This window comes from Pagrus major, chromosome 7 (genome assembly GCF_040436345.1).
Source record: "Pagrus major chromosome 7, Pma_NU_1.0".
Taxonomy (NCBI): Eukaryota; Metazoa; Chordata; class Actinopteri; order Spariformes; family Sparidae; genus Pagrus; species Pagrus major.
In genome coordinates this window covers 16,839,618-16,861,838 of record NC_133221.1, presented here as the reverse complement: position 1 = coordinate 16,861,838, position 22,221 = coordinate 16,839,618, and the positions used below count along the sequence as shown (strand labels likewise).

At 40.7% G+C, this 22,221-nt stretch overlaps 1 protein-coding gene across 1 annotated transcript; it reads left to right on the top strand.

The window, feature by feature from the left end:
• Positions 1 to 299: 299 nt before the first annotated feature.
• Positions 300 to 22,182, top strand: rbms2b (RNA binding motif, single stranded interacting protein 2b). Its single transcript, XM_073470745.1, has 14 exons — positions 300 to 405; positions 7,082 to 7,281; positions 11,282 to 11,340; positions 12,334 to 12,425; positions 14,939 to 15,096; positions 16,100 to 16,179; positions 16,267 to 16,376; positions 16,488 to 16,534; positions 16,642 to 16,735; positions 16,947 to 16,997; positions 17,118 to 17,228; positions 18,458 to 18,538; positions 18,622 to 18,712; positions 18,834 to 22,182. The coding sequence occupies exons 1-13, from the start codon at positions 334 to 336 to the stop codon at positions 18,697 to 18,699; spliced, it is 1,233 nt and encodes a 410-aa protein (XP_073326846.1). The 5' UTR covers positions 300 to 333; the 3' UTR covers positions 18,700 to 18,712; positions 18,834 to 22,182.
• Positions 22,183 to 22,221: the final 39 nt, after the last annotated feature.

Genomic DNA, 22,221 nt, shown 5'->3' with positions numbered 1-22,221 from the left:
CCCCCACAGGGTTACCAAGAGGACTTAGCACTGAAAGAGTGGAATTTATATTTCTTGCAACAAAATAAAATATCTTATTCATCCCCTTGTGTAAAACTTGATCACGTGATGGCTGAAGAGGAGGATTGCGGTGGATAAAACCGATGAGATAAAGTCACATATCACACTTATATGAGCATATAGCCAGTGTGGAGCGTGCAGCACATCACAGTGCTGGGAAGAGCGACTCCAATCACCACCGCTGCTCCTGGCTCAATTTCCCTGGCTGACGTCAGCTGACTGCCTCGGCTCTCCGCTCTCTCTCCGCTCCTCCGGACACAGCGCCGCGGAAAAATGCTGCTCTCTGCGCCGCCAAGGACAGGAATCAACCCATACAACGGATACACCGGCAAAAACAGCAAGAGGGTGAGTACGGACACCACGGCCCCACTTTATGTCCCCTCTTTCTTTATATCTCGATGCGGTGTTTGTTCGAGCTCTGCCTCTCCAGTTAAAAGCTGCTCGGGCTGTTTAAGCTGCAGTGTCCTTGAAAAGTGGATCCCGGGCGACGTTTTTAAACTCTCGCACTTGCTCTTGCAACATTTGCTGTGGGCTTATTTCCCCCCCGTGTTGTTGCTGTAACACTGTTACAAACTAACACCGGGGCCCGTTACATTGTTCCCTGTAGATTACTACTACTGTTTGCTTTTGGTTTTTTTCTCTCCCCCCCCCCCTCCTCCGACACGGTCGCTGTTCTCTTCCTATACCCAGCCTGCAACACACAGCACAGCTTTCAAACGTGCTGTAGATGCTCGCAAGGCTATAAAGGCTAATTACGCTCGACTTTTATATGAATTCGTGTGGGTTGAATCAGCCGCTTCTTCGCTTAGGTAATGTTTTCATTGAATTAACCACAAGTTAGTAAAGTTTTTTTTTTCTCTCCTCTTTTACGCGTACCGATATGCCCCACCCCTTCTGTCCTGCTAATGATGACTGAGAGGGTTTGCATGGCACTATGGATAAGAGGAAAGTTACAGAGCTCATGTAATAAGTCCAATGTAAATGTAATACATGTGGCTGTATGAGGAAATCAGTTATAGGTCGTTGACAGCAGAGCTGGGATTCTAATATTGATTAGCTTGTCTGCTCATATGAATAATTCATTGGCTGACAGTGTTATCTATTTCCAGCCACTTTTTTCTGTAAAGACCATATAGATTTTTTATGTTTTACATTCTGGGTCATGTAGGAATCATGGGATTGAAATAAACTGTTTCAATCTGGAGCATATTGAGTGCTGATTGCATTTTCATGTAAAAATGTTGCAGCTAAAGTGTGACTGGAATGGCATATGAAGTCTGTTGACGCCTGACTCTCATCATTTTCTTGAATAACGCCCGAACAAAGCTGAAATCAAATACCTCCCTCCTTCCCTGTGTTATTCCCTTCCCTGCCTCGCGGCTGGCAGGAATTCAGATTGCTCAGATTAATGACCTGGAATTCCTGGAATCCTGGATTCAGACAATGTGTTCATTTCAAGAGGAGTCTCTGCAAACTCAAACCCTTTTTCTTGAAAGAAGACATGCACACAGTTTTTTTTTTCTTTTATGCACATTTGGCATTGTTAGTGCGCCAAAGTCACACAGAGGGAAGACTTGTAAATCCAGCGTCAAGTGGTAACCCCTGGTCTGTGTCTTTTACTACGGGAAAAAGGGCGGAGAAAAGAAAGGATTAAGAGATTTCCCCCCCTTTCCTCTGCTTTCGATTAACTCCCCCCCTTTCTTTTTTCTTTCTCCCCTGTGTGTTTCACATACCTTGATTTCTTGTCTGTCAGTGGTTCAGTTCACATGGAGAGGAGAGCCTGAACATTCCTCTTAGCTGATGAATCCCTTCACTTAAGGAATTGACTTTTCTGCTCTGTTCAGGGTGCTTGGTACCTGTTGAAAACAGACTTTCCTAACTATCTGTTCAAATTTTTCTGGTGTTTTTTTTTTTTTTAATGAAACTGGATTGAGTCAGAAGAAGGAGAGAAAAGAGAATCTCACCCTTTAGCCACGGGACGCCAAGGATTTTCATCAGCTTTCTTTATTGGGCTCTTCCCACCTTCCACTGTTTTCCTTGCTTTCTTTTTGTGCCTGCAGCTGCAGAGATCTAATATAAAGAGATTGTGTCTGTAACACTATGATTTTTTCAACGGTGCCTTTCAAAGTTTCTTTACCCAAGCAGGTAGGACTCTCTCATTCTCTCTCATTCAAGATACTTATAATATGTCATTTATTCTTAAACATGTACTTGTTGCAGAGCATAAATAATAACTATTTTGGCAAGATAGAGATTATGATTTGGACTTGATTATTTAAATGCAGCTGTATGGTAAGATAGTAATTCAAATAATTAATATGTTCGACCCTTTTTTTTAACATGAATAGTTTCAAGGATTTTGCAGTTAACCATTTGCTTATTTTGAGAGATAATTCAATAAAACAACTAAACGGGGAGACCTAAAGAAGACTTTGGAAGATTGTTCCAACATCTTCAGCATCGGTTGCACCAAAAGCCTTTGTTGCCAGACAGATGTGGCACTCAAGCGTCACACAATCAGGCTCATATCTTTGCTATTACTGTGGAGTTACAGGCATACATCCTGCCTCACTTGGCACTCAGTGTTCTCTCTCGGAAGAAAAAGTCCTTGAGTCACCTGCGCTCCCTGTAGGCTTCACCTCTGCTCCCTCTAACTGTAATCACCTCATCAGTCTTCAGCTGCTGCCAGGAGCACACTCCCTTTCTCTGCACCATGCTGTCAGCCACTTACTGTAGTTATATAATATTTAATAATAAGGCAAGTGGCTGGTTTATCTTTCCGCATCAATTACTGCATACTCTGTGATCATAATGGTGACGTGCAGACTATATACTACACTTGACAACTTCTCTGTGCAGAAAGTAGAGTGGATGAAAGCAATGAGCATCAATTGTTCATGGGCAGGATTATTCTGTTATTGTACAATGTAAAAATAGATGCCTTTTGCTTTTATATCCACTTTTTGTACGTCAGTTTTAAATGTATAGATGTTGTATGTGCAAAGGAGAACTTCCTGTTTTTATGAGGGTTGATCTTGTCTTGTAGAGAAGGCCCGTTCCCACAGAATGCCTCCAGGAATGCAATTCAATTTAACGATGACAGCTTGAACTCTAATCTCAAACCAAAAACATGTCCCTCATGACCCCTGTCCACTTCAAGGAGAGAAGCACAAACATGCGTGTATTGCAGAGGAATGTAAAGAATGCTAAGAAGATGACACTGAGATTCATGTAAGGGACGGTGTTAAAACATATGGGGGCGGTTGTGGACTGAAGAGTAACAAGTCGGAAGGAAATCGGTAACATGCCAGGAGGTCAAGTTTTGGGCACAGACTAAGAGGATATGCAACCTTACATACTGATTCAAATGATTCATGAACTGTGATTCACAATCCTGCACATTTAAGACATGTCATACTTTCTGCCCTTTTTAACTGCATTTGTGTTCTTTATGCACATTTTCTTGTGTTTGCACCAGCACATCAGGCATTACCTTACATGGGTGGCAAAACACCTGGAGCTGGTGCTGGGCACTGGGGCAGATGGGGAGTAGGTGTGGATCTGATTCACTGCCATCCTTTTCTCAGAAGGAGCCTAGCAGAGCGGTCTTAATGAGACACTACCTTCTGACTTGCGAGCACATGAGAGGGATTAGCACTTTCCGCTAACAAGCTCAGATCCCAATTAGACAGGCCTCACTAGCTAGGCTCAGGCCTGGACTCGGTCTCCCGTCAGATCGTATCTCCCCAGGCCTGTGCAGGTGCATCCCTCCTGATAGTCTGTGTGGGCCGCCTACAGTGAAGGCAAAGGGAGAGTACAGGAAGAGGCTGTGATTGTGGAAAAACAAACGGCGTACTATTGATGCTGAAGAAGAGAGGGAGATTAGAGAAGAGGGCCAAGATGAATGGGCACTGTGAGTCACTTCACTTTCTCAGTTGACTAAAAAGACCTGGAGTAAGTTTATGAAGGCTGATTTCTTAGGAAACTGTTTGCAAAACACAAGGCAGCTGGAAAGGGTGGATACCATAAAGCTTCCAAAAGAATCACTGGTGTTGCTACTCATGTCGGTTGTGTCTTTAAGGATAAGGATAGGTTATATGTAAGATATATCAGGGCAACCATTTTTCCCGTATTCAAGGTTTAGCAGTCAGGCAAAGATGGCTTTTTATAAGGGAATCATGTTTCACACATAAATCATCATACATTAATGTATGAGGCACAGGCATGCATCTTTAATTGTATGTCAATTGTCCTATTTATCCTGCCTGAAGATAGTTATCTTAAAGTAGGCTACATCAGTTGACTATAGATCTTTCTGATATGAATCTGGTCTATGAAGAGGGATCACAGTGAAATGACTTGTATAAATACAGTATAAAGGTTTCACAAACCACAAGTATGATTTTAAAGTCTTTTCCTAACGTTACTCAGTTTGTAGTACAACATATCACTCTAGTTAGCTTCCTCCAACTACAAGATGAAGTCTTGAAGTCTATTTTATAGATTTAATGTCTGAGATTGGCTTTAAGTTAATGTTATGTTAGCTTCATCTTTCTTATCGTGAGCTTATATTGTATGACAAATCGTTAAATTACACATAAAGAGGGCTTCAAAAGAAGATATACATCTAATCTAACGCAACTTTATCCCGTTTTTTTCTCTTTTACTGATTCGGTTGACCGTTTTGGCCATTGTTGAACTTCTGCATCGACTGGTGTGACGTGTGACCAATAAGAATGTTCTTAGTGATAGCAGTTGTGTCAGTTGATTGGTTGTGATTTGTCAGAGCTCACATGATCAGTTGATTTTTCTTCCCACCCAGGCATTTTTTAGCTTTTTCCTTCTCCCAAATTTTGAGATCTTTCACCTGTTACATCAGCCATATTGATCTCAGAATTATTTTTTTCTAACATTTTGTAGACATTAGACTCCAAGCATTGTGACTGTGAGTATGAAACAAAGATTTATAGTTTAGTTTTAAACGTCCAAATCTTTGTTTTAATTTTCTCATATGTGTTCCCTCATAGTTTTGTGTGCCTGGAATCTGAATTATTCTTGTACTATAGCTGGTTAGATTCACACAGCAGGGAGAAATGGAGAAGCCACAATTAGCTTGATTCCAGCAGTCTTTTGACAACTCCCTCTCTGTTAATAAGCTGGTGCTCCAGTGCTGACCTTGTGGTGTCCAACAAGCCATCCCATTGTTCCCCGGGGCCGGGCCTGCTGACCCTAACTAATCAAACAGTTCCTCCTCCACCAGCAAGGCAACACCAGCTGACACTTCAATTCCAATTGATTTAGTTTATCCCGGATCATGGTCCAGATTTTTTTTTTAAAGTCATATGTATGCACTTAATTCCTTATTATCAGTGCCTAATTTAAGCTGATGAACATATCATGGCACAACAATAATGTGCATGCATGCATTGAGTTGAGTGAAGTCTCTGCGTACTGATGTTGTCATGCTTTGATTGTGGCGGAGATATGTTGTAGTTTAAGAGTGTCTTCACTCAACAGGTCCATTTACCCCAATCTAACAAAACATTTACTGGTATCTAGCCATTCAGATGGTTTAGGTTTCGAGATTTCTCCCAAGACAATAGTAGTGGGTGGAATTTGTTTTTCGCTGCTCAAACTAAAGACTGAAATATTTCATTTGTTCTTTCCAGGAACAATATCCTCGTTACTGTGGATAATCCACAGCTCTCCCTTGAACAGTTTTGATTGGAACTATTTCAAATACGCCCAATGAAAACTGTTCGCATAAACACTTCCAGCTTCAACCCACAACATAAAGGCCTGTCTTGCAGCAGCGTGGAGCTCAGCCACTTTAATTCCAGCCAGGTTTAATAATATACGCTTTGTTTTTGCATAATACATTTTACATATAGATGGGCTCACTTGCCATCACAGCATAGGCAAAGCGTAGCTCCTGAGTATACTATACATTTTTACAGTTTGCCTGTCTGCCAAAAGTAGTTCTATACTATTAAAAAAGTTGGTCAGTTTAACTGGCACACTTAAGTATGTAATAACGAAGCTAAGGTCTCAACATTTACAGTCAAACCAACAATCGATGTGTTTAGTAGACAATCTATAATGGATCACCATGATGATTAGTGTATCGCCTGTCATGTCCCAGCCTATCTGCATTGGAGACCCTCATGACATGAAGACAGGGTGTATCATTGTCTTAATGAATGACTTACATGGGTGACTTTAGACTTAAAGTTTAAAGACTGGATCATACTGATACTAATGTTGCCATGCGGCCTTCCTCCATTTTTTGTACAGACTGATGATGAACATCAACTTGTGGGACCACCATTTACTTATCTACTGCCCAAGCAGGGTATACTGTTTTGCTACTGGCTGCTTGTAGAGGAGTTTGATTTATTTTAACAGTTAATATTTCAGGTACCTTGTAATGAGTTATGTTTTTTATGATCCCCATCACTGCTTAACTAGGGCACATTCAGAGCCTGCAGTACATGAGCTACACATGCACAGATCCTCTCTGTATGTATGACCTTTTAATGTGAACATGTGCACATTCTGCTTCATGGTACATTTTGCAATCTCACGCATTGTTCTTTCTCATATTTCTCTTCGGAAACACAAATTTCATAATATTAATGTTTTACTTTGTTTCACTTATTGAACTGTGTATATTAAAAATAATTTTGTAATTTTTTCATCATATCCATTTTTTATTTTTATTTTGAATTATCATCTCATCTGACCTGTCAAATCAGATAAGGCAGCGAAGTTGCTACTGATATCTTTGCTCTGACTCTGTGGCCCTATTTGGATACCTTCAACACCATTTAACCAGCCACTGTTGCTCATTTTCTGGCTTGTTGTGTCTTTAAAAGCCTGTCGTTTGAGCAGGTCAGTTAGTAGGCCGTTAAGTAGCTGGTATTGCTACATTACAGTTGATATCATGCAACTTCAGAAGCTTCTGCTTTGTGAATGACTGCATCATCTCAAATCTGACTCTGCCCTCTATTTTTTTCTGCAGCAGACGTATGTGTCCCCCTCCAACCATCAGATGGCTCCTCCAAGCCCCAACAACAACAACAATAGCAACTCCACCACCAATTCCATCAGCAATGGCAGCAGCAGCAACATTGGGGGAGACCAGCTGAGCAAAACCAACCTGTACATCCGTGGCCTCCACCCAGGGACCACAGACCAAGATCTGGTCAAGCTCTGTCAGCCGTAAGTCACCCAAAAAAACAGTTGCTGTTACCTCTAAATGTACATCCAGTAAATCTCTCCCTGGCTGCCCACTGTGCCCATGAAACAGATTGCAGTTGCAGAGTAGATTAAGACAGAAAAGAGCGATGTGTGCATGGATACATGGGCGATGGCTGTCTGTCTGAATGAAATCAACAATCAAAGATTGCAGGACTACATACTTGCACAGCTTCCTCACACTTACCTTAGCAGGTATTTCTCCATCGAAGAAGAGAGCCACATTTTTCTTTCAGACGTTTTCAAGGCCCATCATTTAGTGGCCTTGTGGAAAAACCAACAATCATTTGGGCAGCAAACTAAGACCTTTCAGTTTGGCACACATAAGCACAGACTTTCCAACAACTAGGTACAGAATGTTTAGTCTCTCTCCCTCACGCTACTTCTTTCTGTATGTCTCCTTCCACAACTTTTAGCCTGCAAGAGTTATTGGTCCACTTTGCTTCAGTCTTGTAGATTATCATCAAGCAGTTTGATGACAATGAGACTCTGCTCTCCTGATTCAAAGTCATCTTCTGAACTATAAATACCACACTGTGTTGCTCATCAGTGTGAGTGTGAGTCTTTCAAAACTCAGTTGTGGGCAGCGTGTCGTCAGACATCAAACGACAGCATCATCCAATCCATCTGATATGTTTGTTAGGCCTTCAATGGAAGACATCAAAACAAGTAGGGCTGAGATGAATGATCTGGGTTCACTTAATTGAATTCTGGAGCTTGGTGATGAGGACCAGAAGAGCAGAGGAGAGGAACGAGAGAAAAGGAGGGAAAAGGGGCTGGAGAGATTGAATAAGGGAGAGAGAGAGGGAGAGGCCTGCTATTTTACAGCTGTCTGGAAGATATGGCTCACATGAGGCTGCCCAACCCTACAGGAAATGGCGAGCCCAGGGGAAAGGGAAAGACAAACAAGGGCAATGGCATGAGTGGGGGGAGAGGGGTTGGATGGAGAGAATCAGAGGGGGAGGAGTGAATGGAGTTTAGGGTTTGTGTGTCAGGTGGTGTTCTGTGGGGGTAGTTCTCATATTTCTGCTTTTACAGAGCAGATAAAATCACTGCATGAAATTTGCCTTTTAGCAGAGCACATTAAGGCCGATGTAATTCTCATTTAAGCTGGACTGAGAGAGGATACTGTATCCAATAATAGTTAATAGGGGAAATGCTTGTCATTGAGGATGTAAAACGGTAGGAAAGACAAGTCAAGGAGGGAATTTTGACTTATTAAACTCAAGTTTTGAACAGTAAATGTGTGCTTAGTATCAGGACGCAACACGCAGGACGCTGCTCCCCTCCCCCACACTGTAGAGTTGTTGTATGCGTGCTCTGAAATGAGCTGTGTTGGGAGTGAGGGATGAGAGGAGAGAGGGAATGGGGGTTGGTTCTCCATCTCCGGCCCCTGCAGTTGCCTCTCTGGGTGCCTCGCTGCCACTCTCGCCCCGGTCCGTCTCTGGTGGTTGACCATGGATGGACATCGGGCCGGACTATGCTGTGCTCTCTCTCACACATGGCTGAGTCTCGAGCCCTTCTTTTCTCTATGCATCATGTAGTCTGAGTTCCTGAGCGCAATTAAGTGAACGGGTATCTCAACTGTGTAAGCAGGGGAGTGCAGTGAGCACAGCTCACAGCTTAAGTGTTAGTCATAATGTGAAGTCATAGACTGGTGGGATCCACAGTAATAATGCATGTGAAAATATAGGGAGACAATGTTGGCATATGCATCCAGTCCAGTTGGTGGCATGTTATGGCTTAGAATCAGAAATGCACCATGAAATAGTAATGTTGTGTAGGAGGCCAAATGCATATTACAACAGACCTTCAGGGTGATACCTTGATCATCTTGATCGTGTCATAAAAAGGAGGTTTATTAAGATATTTCATAGAGCCCCAGCAATATATTGGTCAGCTGATATTATCGCAGATATATCAGTATTGCCATATATGTTTTTCTGATATGAAAACTTTCCTTTTTTACAGAAAATAATGCAAAAAAAAGATGCTTGGGGTAGTTCATAAATATTAAATTCCTAGTGAAGTGTACAGTTTCAGTGTACCATTTTAAAACATCCTGTCTCCAATACGTACAACTTCGGCAAGAGTGTTTGATGACCACGTTTGAGGGATCACTGCAAAAATGTGTTTATATGCACAAATTCTGTGTACATAAGAATCATTTTATTACTCCCTAATATCGGTGTCGACATTGCCCCCAAAAATCCAGTATTGTTCAGGCTCTGTCTCACAAAGTTTTTATGTAGGGTATAAACACATGTGAGTAGGGCCGGGTATAAAACTTCAGCACTTTAATAGCACCGACCAAATTACCTCAATATTATCAAGTATAGAAAAATGTCTTGTCATTTGATACCAAATTACAATACCTAAGTAGTTAATCTCATCAGCGTCAGTGAGCCAATAAGCATGCAGCATGCTTGTTGTGCCAGGATCTAATCATGCTAGTGATTGGCTGTCTGGAGGCATGCAGGAAAAACACCAGGTTATGCTCAAAGGAGGGGCTCATCACATATATTTGTAATGTAATCTTTTGCTTAAACGGATTTCATAAAATTGGTATCAAAAAAAGAATAGTTCAGGAACCGGTATCGAAATCAGGGTATCAGTATCGGTACCGGTACATTTTTTTAACGATATCCCTCCACGTCAGAATTAAGAATGAAGATAAACAGGAAATCAGACAGAATGAAAATCTATTGAGTATATGTTTTCAGTTTTTTCTTGAAGCCCTCAATGGATTGACATAATCAGGCAGAAAGAGAGAGTTCCACATTATAAACAGCGTTTTAGGATCAAACCAGTGACAGTTTGGTCTTGTTGTACTGCAACAAGAAGTAAGTAAAATCTGAATATACATTGTATCTGTCCTTCAATATTTATATTTCCAACATGTAGTAGTGTAATCTACTGTTGGAGAAATCAATAATTTAGAATAGATGTATATTCTCATAAAAGCTTAAACATGTTCATGTTCAACCTTAAGCCACCTTGGTGACGGAATAAAGATTTGCAGATTTCTTTTTTTCTGAACGGAAAATAATCCTAAATTAACTTAAAGCAAACAATTTCATTTACGATTTGGAGTAATCCAACAGATTAACTGTCAGATTAAAATTCCGGCAGGTCATCGCTTATCCTTATTAACAGAGTATATTTTGAAAGGCACTCTCTCTCTCTCTCAGTGACACTGGGTAAAGAAAGCTGGACTGCATTATAGGAGGGGCACTAAGACCCAGTGGCAGGTCGTGCCAGAGGGTCACTGCCTAGAGAGAAGCTGGTTAGTAGAATGAGAGAGTGGCTGGGAGCCAGCGTTGGACAGGACAGCCAAGGAGAGGCATATCAGATTACACTGCATGCACATGCCTGGAGAGATGGGAACCGATAGACACTCTCCCTCACAGAAGCATTTGCCCGAGCCAGGCGCTATCGTTTGCATCTGCATTATCTATAGCTGGCCAGCCGGATAGATAATGCAGGATTTTTATATTGATAGAACATTGTGAAACAATCTGGAAATGCAGCAAACACATTTATTTTTAGCATTTTGTCACATCATGTTGGATTCCCCTTGAGTTATGATCCCTATTGACATCTGTGTGTGAGTTGGAATGAATAAGATAAATCTATACTTCTCTCCAGCATGCAGAAACCCATGGGACATTACTCTTATTACATTTAATTGACGTGCCCCCCAACCCCCCTATAAATTTCCCTTATGCACATAATTTATTATCAGATGGTGTAATTGTATTCATTGTAATTACACTGCATCTTTCAGGTTTATTATAATTCAGTCATCATGGCGCACAATCTCTCAGGGTATGTTAAGGTTTTTTTAGAGAGAAACCACACTGCCTCAGCAATGTTGCAATGCTAATATTGAATGTAAACAAGTCATTATTTTCAGTACACAGGGCAAGGACGATCCTTGAGTGTAACCCTTGCTGTTTTTCAGGTATGGGAAAATCGTATCCACCAAGGCCATCCTGGACAAGACTACCAACAAGTGCAAAGGTGAGGTGTGAAGGAGTCAGCTGGTTTAACATAACTGTTGAGCAGGTCACAGAGAAAAAGTATGTCAATGTGGGAACTTGTGTTGATTGAGAGAAGTTTTTGAAACTTCAGTGTTAGTAACCATCGACACCAGAAGATACAAAGGCTTGGATATGAATTAGAGGTTCTGTAGTCTGTAATGACAATGTCCTGGGAGAGAAGAATCACATTTCGTTTTAAGCATAACAATTTACAGAAAAGTGTACCATTTGAATTGTTGATCCATGTTTAAGTTAATTTTGTTAGGACAGTCAGATAAGCCAAAAGCAGTTTGTAATTTAGGCGCCTTCTTGAATAATGTTCAACCTTTGTTACGGTAATTTATAGTTATAGTTTACTTCTGTCCTATCAGATGCTGTTGCTCTGTTATGATTATGGCTGCACCTAAGTGTTGCAAAAATGTTCATTCATCATTAATCTGCTGCTGATTGTTAAGTAAATTGTTTCACATTAGAAATGTCAGAAAATGTCAGAAAAATTCATCATAAAAACACTATTTTTGTTGGTATACCTTGCAACCATGGTCTTCAGTCAATAAATGTGTATGTACATGTATGGCAGGTTGTAAACAGGGAAAACAAATAATATTCTGTGGTTGGAAATACACTCCATACACAGTGTTCTGTTCAGTCTGTTTGACAGTTACAAGATTACGGCACACGTTCTTCTCTATAATGCTGTTTGTTTTAATTTGCCAAGTGTTTACTCTGTGTTAATAGTCACACTATACCTGCCCAACAGGTGTGTATTGTGACATAATGGGTTGTATAATGCTACATCTGTCCTCCATGGAGAAGCATAGACAAGCACAGCTGCCTGTCTCTTCAGATTCTAACACTACAACTCTACATGCCTCATGTGTTCAGGTTACATGCCTGTGTCCATACAGTCCTGCGCTATGCACATCTCATTGTCATAACTTGTATGTCTTGCTGTATGTGTCGGTCCCTGCAGGCTATGGCTTTGTCGACTTCGACAGTCCCGCCTCTGCTCAGAAAGCTGTGACAGCACTGAAGGCAGGTGGAGTGCAGGCTCAGATGGCCAAGGTAAGAGTAATGTAATGAGTTTTGTTTGTAGTTAGCACCTAAATTACATCTGACAAATTGTTACAGATGTGGGATTTGTATTTATGAGCTGTTGCACACAGAAACTGTGGGGGGGGGGGGGGGGGGGGGGGGGGGGGGGGGCAAATTGCAGAAAATGCCAATTTCTTGATAATGCTGCTTTAACTAAAGTTTAATTAACTATAAATTTAACATTTATTAATAATGGTTATTATAAAGCGGTCCTTTGGTCAGAGTTAGATTCTCAGATTCAACATACATGGGTTAATACAAGGAAACAACAAGCAGCAGTAAAGAAAATAAAACATTTTCTAACAGTTCATATGAATAATGAAGTTGAAAGGATGTATGAGTCATTTAAACGGACTACTGTCTGCATTTAGCAGCCTGATAGCAGAGGGAATGAAGGACTTAGAGCAGCGGTTTGTTCTCCTAAAGGGCACATTACAACATCGGCCTGAGGGCATTACAGTGAATTCACTGGAATGAACATGGTCTGCAACATTTTGACAGTGACTCAGCAAAGAGTTCGAGGATGAATTATTAATTACAAATTAAATAGTGAATTATTAACCTTGCAGCAGAAAGGTTGTTCCTCGGCCTGACCTGCTTCTTATGACTTTCATTTTCAAGCTGTCTCAGACTCTTTCTCTAACATGCTTCCTTCCCACGTTTTTTTTGTTCTTATATGAGCCATGGTTCAGGACTATAAGCCAATTAAGCCTCAGTTTGTGTGTGTTTGCATGCGCGTAAGGGTGAATGCTTAAATCAGTATATTTATGGGTATTAATGCACTGTAGAATATGTGTGCTCACAAACAGGAGTGCACGGAAGCGCACAGGTACATGTGTGTACACGTGTATGTGGTGTGTGTGAGTGTGGTGACAGTGTTGAGGGAGTGTGTCCCAGGGCCTGCTCTCAGAGCTCCCTGCACAAAGGACCTGTCTGTTCTCCCTGGTGGCATCTGACTCAGTGTCTGAGCAGCTCCCCAGTCAGCAGGGCCCTGTGCCCAGCCACCCGCCCTGTCAACACACACACACACACACACACACCACTTGACAAATCACACATGCACTTCACCAGCCTTGCCTCAACCGGATTATGACACACACTCACGAGCACGCACACGCACACCACCGACACCCTGGGAAAGCTGATCTCTTGTTAAGCTGGATCACTGACATTCATACGGCTCCTTGCTCACAAAATAACTTGATTCCCCTTCACTCCGGGTTTACAACAGGGCTTATGTTGGCGTCATATTCCTCTATGACTCAGTCTGACTCATTTGCGGTTGAAACCCACAGCAGGTCCCCCTCTGCTCGCTCTCATGGGTTCAAGCTTTGTCGCTAGTTCGCTGCTGCTGTGAAGGAGGATGAGGAGGAGGAGGGAGGTGAAGGAGAAATCACCTTCAGCAGTGCAGGTCGCTGCAATTACACATGCATTATTCATAGGATGGAAATTAATTCACACTGCATTTACAGGTTTTTAATCACATCTGCACTCTGAGATAATGAATATGCATAATGGTTAGAGGGTGATACAGATTGGTTATCTTACAAGATGCTGTTGGTCAAATTGAATTTGTTTGAGTAGGAGGAAGAGAATAGAGGAAAAAAGGCTGACAGAATACTTCAAAAGCATAAAATGAAGAGTTTCTTTCAGGTTGTTTTCTAAAAAATTCAAACTTGCATATGGGAAAAGCTGCATAATTTGTCTGATTTATGCAAGCCAACAGAGCCGGCCACTGTGTCTGCATTCAAGGTCGGGATTACCACGAGAATATAACTGCATGAATACAAGCGACATCTTATTACCACGACCTGGGGAACCGGATGATAATGTTTGCCTTGTGGGAAGATGATAGCATAATGCTTCAGATGTCCTCCAGATCATTTCCAAAGGTCTCCGTCCAAAGCGTCTCTGCTGTGATTCTCCAGCGCGTAATCATTTTCGATCATCCATGGATGGAGAGCCATTTGAAACGTGATTACACTTTGATATCACATTACCTGGATCCTGCGCTTTCATCCTCCTAAGAGGCCACAGTCTCACAGTGAGCCTGTCTTCTTCCAGTGTGGTAATAACATATGAGAGCAGAGTGTGAAGACAAAAAGGAGCGAGTGGGTTGCATAAAGTGGACGAGACAGTCATAGTGAGGCAAAATGAGAGAGAAGTTCAGCTAAAGTCCAGCCAAGCCAGAATACTATCTCCTCCATCTCTGAATATCTGCTTTCTCTTCACTTGTGCAGCTCACTCTCTCATACAAGGCCAAAATGAAATCCACCTTCAACTTCAAACCCTTTCTCTCAGACTTTCTAATATCCTGCACCTGCCACCCATCCAAATATCATACATCTCACACAGTTCCTGCCAGCAGCTTTTGTATGGCTTCTGATTTTTGAAGGGGCTTGTTCTGATTTTTTCCGGAAGAGCTCTCTCTGTCTGCTCTGCATTCTCACTCTTTGATCCTCTCTCTGCTTCTCTCCGTTCAGCAACAGGAGCAGGACCCCACCAACTTATACATCTCAAACCTGCCTCTGTCCATGGACGAGCAGGAGCTGGAGAACATGTTGAAGCCCTTCAGCCAGGCCATTTCCACTCGCATCCTCCGTGACGCCAACGGAACCAGCCGAGGAGTGGGCTTTGCCAGGTATAAGCTTTGGGTGTTTAGTCACATGTGTTAGGACGGCGGATTAAAGTGGATTGTGATGGTTGTAACTGCCAAAAACATCCAGTTACACTGTGAAAAATAAAAAAATTGGAAGAGTCAGGGGTGAAGTTAGAGATCAACTTTATTTTTTTAGTATTAATCATGGTGAGTGAGCCCTCTGGTGGCCAGTAGAGGTAGAAAATCACCAACACAGAGAAGTACACTGTGTAACTGTTACACATTAAAGTTGCAACAATTAGTTCAGTTAATCAGTTAGTCGAAGAAGAAAAAAAGGCAACTGTTTTGATAACTGAGTTATCGTTTAAGCAATTTTCTAGGCAAAAATGACAAATATTTCCTGATTCCCAGCGTTTTTTGTGTGAATTTATGATAGTAAATGAATCTGAATGAGTCTTTGGGATTTTTACTGTTAGTTGAAAAAAAAAAAAGATTTTAAAGGGGCTATTTGTAAGATAAGTTGATTTTCTGAGTCTCATTCCCAACTCAAAACTGACGCTTTGGGATGTAGGATGGGTCGACCGCCATCCCAAAGCTTCAGTTTATAGCATAGTGTCAGAAAATAGCACCTTTAAGTTGTCACTTTGGGTTCTGGGAAGTTCCGATGAGCATTTACATTTGATAGTTTTAGTTCTGCAGCAGAAAACCTGGTGGGCTTATTTGAAGCCTCCACCTAAATAATGTTAAGATATCACAAAGTTAAAGAAAACAAAAAGTTAACTTACAAAAAAATAATGTGAATACATAAAAAAGATAATAGATAACTCATAATTACAACACATGTATAGCAACAACAACATAACAATGATAGTGTCAAAGTAAAAGCAGAAAATGTGAATATATGATGCTGTAGACGAAACCAAACTGAGATTAAGCGATTAATTCTAGAAATATCGTCAGATTAATCGATAATGAAAATAATCATTAGTTGTAGCTCTATTAAACACAGTAATCGTTTTAAATAAACATTTACCTTTTCTTATAGGATGGAGTCAACAGAGAAATGTGAAGCCATCATCCAACATTTCAATGGAAAATACATCAAGACTCCACCTGGAGTTCCAGGTGAGGTTTCTTTTTCTCATCGCCTTTTAGGATGACATCTTGTTTATACGTAGCATATTAAAATTTTTCCCAAACAACACTTTCCAGTGCCGTCAGAGCCTCTGTTGTGTAAATTTGCTGATGGAGGACAGAAGAAGCGTCAGAGCCAAGGGAAATATCTTCAGAACGGCCGGCCCTGGACGAGAGATGGGGATACTGTGAGTTAATGATCATTTTCTACGTCCCCATGACATCTTCTTTATTAAACTTGTGATACAGCACATTGATCTTCCTCACGATAACACAGCCCTTGGTCTTTGTTTCTCCAGGGAGGAATGACCCTGACCTATGACCCCACCACAGCCTTACAGAACGGGTCAGTACTGCTACTCTGACAAATGCTTTGTACGCCCAGAGGGATTGGGATCATGCTTTTGTGGTGACTCATTTTTAATTAATTTTTCATTTGCATCTCGTCTGTAGGTTCTACTCCTCTCCCTACAGCATCGCCCCCAACCGGATAATCGGGCCAACCTCTCTCTCCCCATACATGCATTCACCTGTGTCCACCTACCAGGTAGTTACAGACCCTCAGAGCTAACAGACTGGTGTTTGATCAAGTCCAGGCCTGCTGTCATATACCTATAAATCCCATGATATTGACACATGAGTTGCTTTAAATACAGCAAAATTTACGGGGATTTGCTCGTCTATGCTCTACCTTGATTGATTCTTTTTATATAATGTATTCTTATCCTGTTATACTTGTGTATTTCTTGTTCCTGCAGGTACACAACCCGTCCTGGTTACATCACCAGTCATACATCATGCCGCCCACAGTGAGTATCTTGAATTTTAAAGCTTTTTTTGTTTCAGTCGAGACCTTTTAAGATTCTGCTGCCTTCACGTTCTGTCAGACAGCCTCTCAATGCTAACACTACTGTATGTTTTTGTTACAGGGAGCAGTCCTGACGCCAGGAATGGACCACACCATGTCCATCCAGCCGACCTCGATGATGGGGCCCCTGACACAGCAGCTCAGCCACCTCTCCATGGGCAGCAGTGGCACAGTCAGTAGAGTATTCAGCACTGCGCTATCAGTGATACTTAACAGCTAAATCTAAATCTTTCCAAGGCAATTTGACGCAATTTTTCTGTCTGTGAAACACTCAAGAGTATGGTCACTTATATGTGATTGTGGGCGAATGACCATCGCCTGCCAGTACAGTACTGAATGTGGGCAGTGCAGGATGTTAGGCACACGAAACTGAGTTTGCTGGTTTGTAGTGTGTTTGAAGGGTCAACTACACACACGTCAACCACACCATTTCTTTGATGTGAATGTTTCATTTGCCCCTTCGCTCACACAGAATAGAAGTACACAGCTGAGCAGTAAATGTGTTATTGTGTTATACAAGAAGACACAAAAGGGATAGGCAATTATCTTAACTTTCCCTGCATGTTCATTCCCTTCTTTTAGGGATTAGGGTGGAAATAACGAGACTTACTGTATATTTGGGCAAGTTGAAGAAATCAGAAGTATAACATTGGATGGGATGTTCATCCTGAGCTGCAGCTTCTCTTTCTCGTTTGGGCAATTAAAGACAGGTGTCATTTCACATTTAAAGTTTGGAAAATACTTAATTTTAGCTGTTATGTTCACAAATATGCTTGAATTTGAATATACTCCTTGAAAAATGCTTGATTTTAAACATAATCTGGTGTTACATCTACACAATAACAATCAAAAATCTTTTAATATTTGAAATGAATCAATCTCATTGTCATTTTTGTCTCCTGGCGTCTCAAACCAAACTAACCCCAACCCAGCATGGCCATGATCAAAACTCACAGTCACTTACGAACGGTTAGTTTATTTATAGTGCAATCACCGAGAGACTCGTGAGAAAAACATGATATTACATGTCTCCAGTTGGTCCAGAACCAGCAGCCAGATGAAGTTGGATCACAGTAGTCTATTGGAGAAGTTATGAAAGCATGTATGCAGCTAGAAAACTAAACACGGTGGCAATATACAGTACATTGGTTGCTGTGGGTATAAAGTAACTCTATAAACTTTATTTTTCACAGTTGCATTTATAGTAAGAATGTAGATGCGATGATAAAGGCTTCAAGAGTCTGGACATTGTTGGTTTACATACCCGGAATGTGCTTAAATTTTATTCTTAAAAAGCTAAACAAACCCCGGTAAAATCTCGTCTAGTCCAGCTTTATTTGACAGTGTCATTGCCATGCAGCTGTCATGTCTTATGAAAGTATGATCTCTATTTACCTGCAGTATATGCCTGCAAACACATCTATGCAGGGGACCTACATCCCCCAGTACACCCAAGTGCCTGCCACCAACATCTCAGTTGAGGTACTGACCTCTGTTTTCTCTCACTACAACAGTTTGACACTAAAATGTTATCATGGGTTTAATGTTTGCTGCCTCCCTCTCAGGAAAGTGCTGTCCAACAACCCGTTGCCATAGAGACGCCCACAGAACACACAACCTACTCCTACCAGCATAACAAGTGAAGAGGTGGCAGAGGTGGGTTTGATCGCTGCCAGTGTCTGTGTGTGTGTGTGTGATTGTTTTGTGTTTCTGAAAACATCTTGACTTTTTTTTTTGTCATGCTATGTTTCTAACTGGTCTTCTCTTCTCCTGTCAGATCTTCCTCTGGAGCCGGAGTGACTCTCAAAGAGGCCCAAGTGCTGAAACACAGTGACTCAGGCACCAGACACATGGGAGGATCGTGGACTGTTACACAGAAAGGACAAAAAAAAAAAAAAAAAAAAAAAAGATATTTTCTACAAACTCATATTTTAAAACAAACTCTTTTACTCCAAGCAAGTAAGGCTGGAGGATGGATGGCAGGCAATGGGAAATGGAAGAACAGAACGAGGAGCATCTATTTTGATAACAGTCGAGATAAAAAGTCACACACGCTACACAGGTTTTAAAGGTTTTTTTGTGCGTTGTTCATATTCTTTTCTGATACTTCTCCGGGGAGTTAGAATGAAACCAGGAAAAGAACATTTCAACATGTTTTTATTTTGAGTTATGTTTTGTTTTTGTAAGATATGCTACTTTTACTTCACTTTTTTTGTCTGATACTTTCAGGCTTTGAACCTGCCTTTTTGTACATGATTCTTTGAGTTGGCGTGTTTCTAGCTTCATGTGTCCTAGTTTGATTGATTGGTGCAGATATTTGAAATACAGAAAGCTCAAAAACACAAACTGAAGTCATTCAAAAAGCTGATGACAGATAATATGGTGCTGACTTGGGTAAGCTTCTCATGAAGTGGCAGCAAGTTCATCAGGTATGAAACCTCACCTTTTTTTTTTTTTGGCACTTGACTCTCAAATAATTTATAGTTCCAATAATCTCGACTGAGCTTCAGACAATCAGAAGATTAAAAAGAAGAGAAAATTTAGAGATGATGGTCACTGATGACAGATTTCACAGAGAAGACTTCTTTGAAAGAGCTAAACAGATTCAAAGCATTCCAGAGATTAATATCAGAAAGGTCTACATATTGGTTCACTTTGAGCTGCTCCACTTGATGAAATCCAAAGTTGCTCAACAGGGATCACATCTCTCACAGAGCTGACTGTAAATAAGAGATTTAAATTTATTAAGGCTTTCTCTTGATTTCCTTTTATCGGTGTAGTAATGCTTCAGTTATTTCAGTAAGGACATTATACCAAACTGTTAGCAAACATAGCAATCTATGTCTTGCTGTGTGTTTTCTGTTTTAAAGGAGACAAATCATGCTCATTTTCAGGTTTGTATTTTTCATTTTGGTTGCTACCAGTATACGTTTATATGCTTTAATGCTGAAACAAAGGCATCCGTTTTCTCATACTGTCCAGTACAGTCTCCTCTGATTGTTCAGCTCAAACACAGCTGAGCCAGCACCACTCATTGTGTCTCTGGTCGGCTCTGTTGTGTTTTCAGTTTCCAGTTAGCTTCACTTCTACCGTGAATATACACATAGGTTATTAAAATGTGTGACATGGTGATGTAGTGTGATGTCACAAAGTCACAGAATTAAAGGCAGGACTACTGACGTTTCAGGCACTTCAGGAGCAGTGTTTTCTGTGGGAGAGAGAAGCTCCTCCTTGAGATTTTTAGCTTTCAAATTATTTTACATGCATGGGAACCAATATAAATCACTGAAGGAAAGGAAAAAACTGAAAAAGCATAATAGGTCTCCTTTAATCTGGGTCTCCACTAAATCCCAAAACTGTATTTTCTGAAGCAAGAATGAAGTGTTGTTATTAGAGTATGAAGTTCTTATTACACAGACATGGAGATCAACCAGTAAGCGTGGCTCTGTCCTGTTATATCTTCAGAAAACACTATAAAGGTGGATTATTACGGCCAGTGTAGAGATGTTTTAATACTGGCCATTGCTGTGTGTTTGCATCTTGTTTCTGCATTTCTGTTTTTCACCCGTTTTTTTTTTTTTTTTTACATTTCTTATTTAAAGGTTTTCTTATTTGTTTTTAAACAGTTCAGTTTTAATACTTTTAAGATTGATCCTATTTTTCAAAGAAGCTTTGATTTTATTTTTGATAGTGTGTTGTGTGCTTCAAATAGTGAAAAAGTAGATGTTTTCAACTTTTCTTTTTTCAAAAATACTGTTTTGTTTGTATGTTTGCATTTCTCTCGTTCTGGTTTCAGTGTTGACGTCAAAGAGGCTTTAATATTTTCTACAGACATTTCAGTTCTGGCTGTCACAAATATCGGCACCTTGTGGACATGACTCCTGATCGTGGATGAATTATGTACATTAGGTTCTGATGCATTGTTACAGAGTTGTGCCCCCAAGCAGTTGGGAACAGTCAGATAAATATATGTTCAAAACCTCAACTTACCTCATCCTGCCAGAGCAATGTAGATTCAGTTTGTGTACAAGGTTCACTGGCAATAACCGACTACAGTAGGTCTACAGTAGGTCTCATGGCTGTTCACAGCTGGTACTGTGTCCACATCCTTTAACTCTTCCGTCCAATGTTCGGAAAACATGCCCAAGGTCTGATGATCTATGCAATTAATTTATTATCCTTATGAATGCAATACTACAGATATCCAATGACAATGGATCACCTCACAATGACTTCACAGTCTGGCTCACATGGCTTTTTTCCTTCATTACGCATACGATGAGATTTGTTTGTTTTCCGACTGACTCGATCATCTTTGTTTCATTTATTGTTAGAAAGATTGCTGCATTAAAAGGGAACTATTTCATACCAAAATGTGGTTGTTAATATGACTGTAGGAAACGTAGGAACTCTATGGCAGGCGTGCTTTATGTGAACGAAGGCGGGTCCCCCACTCGTCTACCCAACTTTTATTTTACATGGATGCCATAGAGGTTGTGTTAGATGTAATTCTCCATTCCATCCAGCTGCAGTTTTTGTTTTGTGTGTCCCATCTTGTCCTGTTTGTTAACTTGCTTTCTTGCTGAGTAACTGATGCTGTTTTCCTCTTTTTAAACCATGAAACAGTTCATTTCCAGGAGAAAATTAAACTTCACAGAAATGCCTTAGATTTCACTGGAAGGGAAGTGAAGTGCTATTCAGATTTGACGCGCTTGATCTCTGACTGGAATTTTGTTTTTCATGCACTGCTAATGTTAAAAAGATTTTTGTTATATCAAACTACTCTGAACATAGATCTATGAAGCAAAGGACTATTGCGACTTTTAATTACTATTTTGTGTCCAAAACATTGAAGAAAAAATTGAATGGTGGCTTACTGAGTCTAATGAACTATTGCTGCTAATTTTGGAGTGCTAACTATTTAGAGATATTTTAGCTGAAGGTCATTCAATATATCAAGTCACATTTGGGTCAGTTTGTAACTCATGTTCAATGATGTCCATGCAGTCTTGTTTTTTTGTGCATCAAACAACCTCTCCTCAGTAAATGTTTGTCTGTGCCATGATACAGGTCTTTGTCTTCTAGTAAAAAAAAAAAACCCTACAGCTATTAAACTTTTAACTTGGTTTGGTTTTGAACTTGTCATTTTTTTAATAAAATTTTTT

Excerpts from the sequence above, each read along its gene's own strand:
- rbms2b (XM_073470745.1), top strand. The coding sequence starts at position 334 with ATGCTGCTCTCTGCGCCGCCAAGGACAGGAATCAACCCATACAACGGA. Across the intron at positions 406-7,081 it reads CCGGCAAAAACAGCAAGAGG|CAGACGTATGTGTCCCCCTC; the intron begins GTGAGTACGGAC and ends TTTTTTCTGCAG. Across the intron at positions 12,426-14,938 it reads TGCAGGCTCAGATGGCCAAG|CAACAGGAGCAGGACCCCAC; the intron begins GTAAGAGTAATG and ends CTCTCCGTTCAG.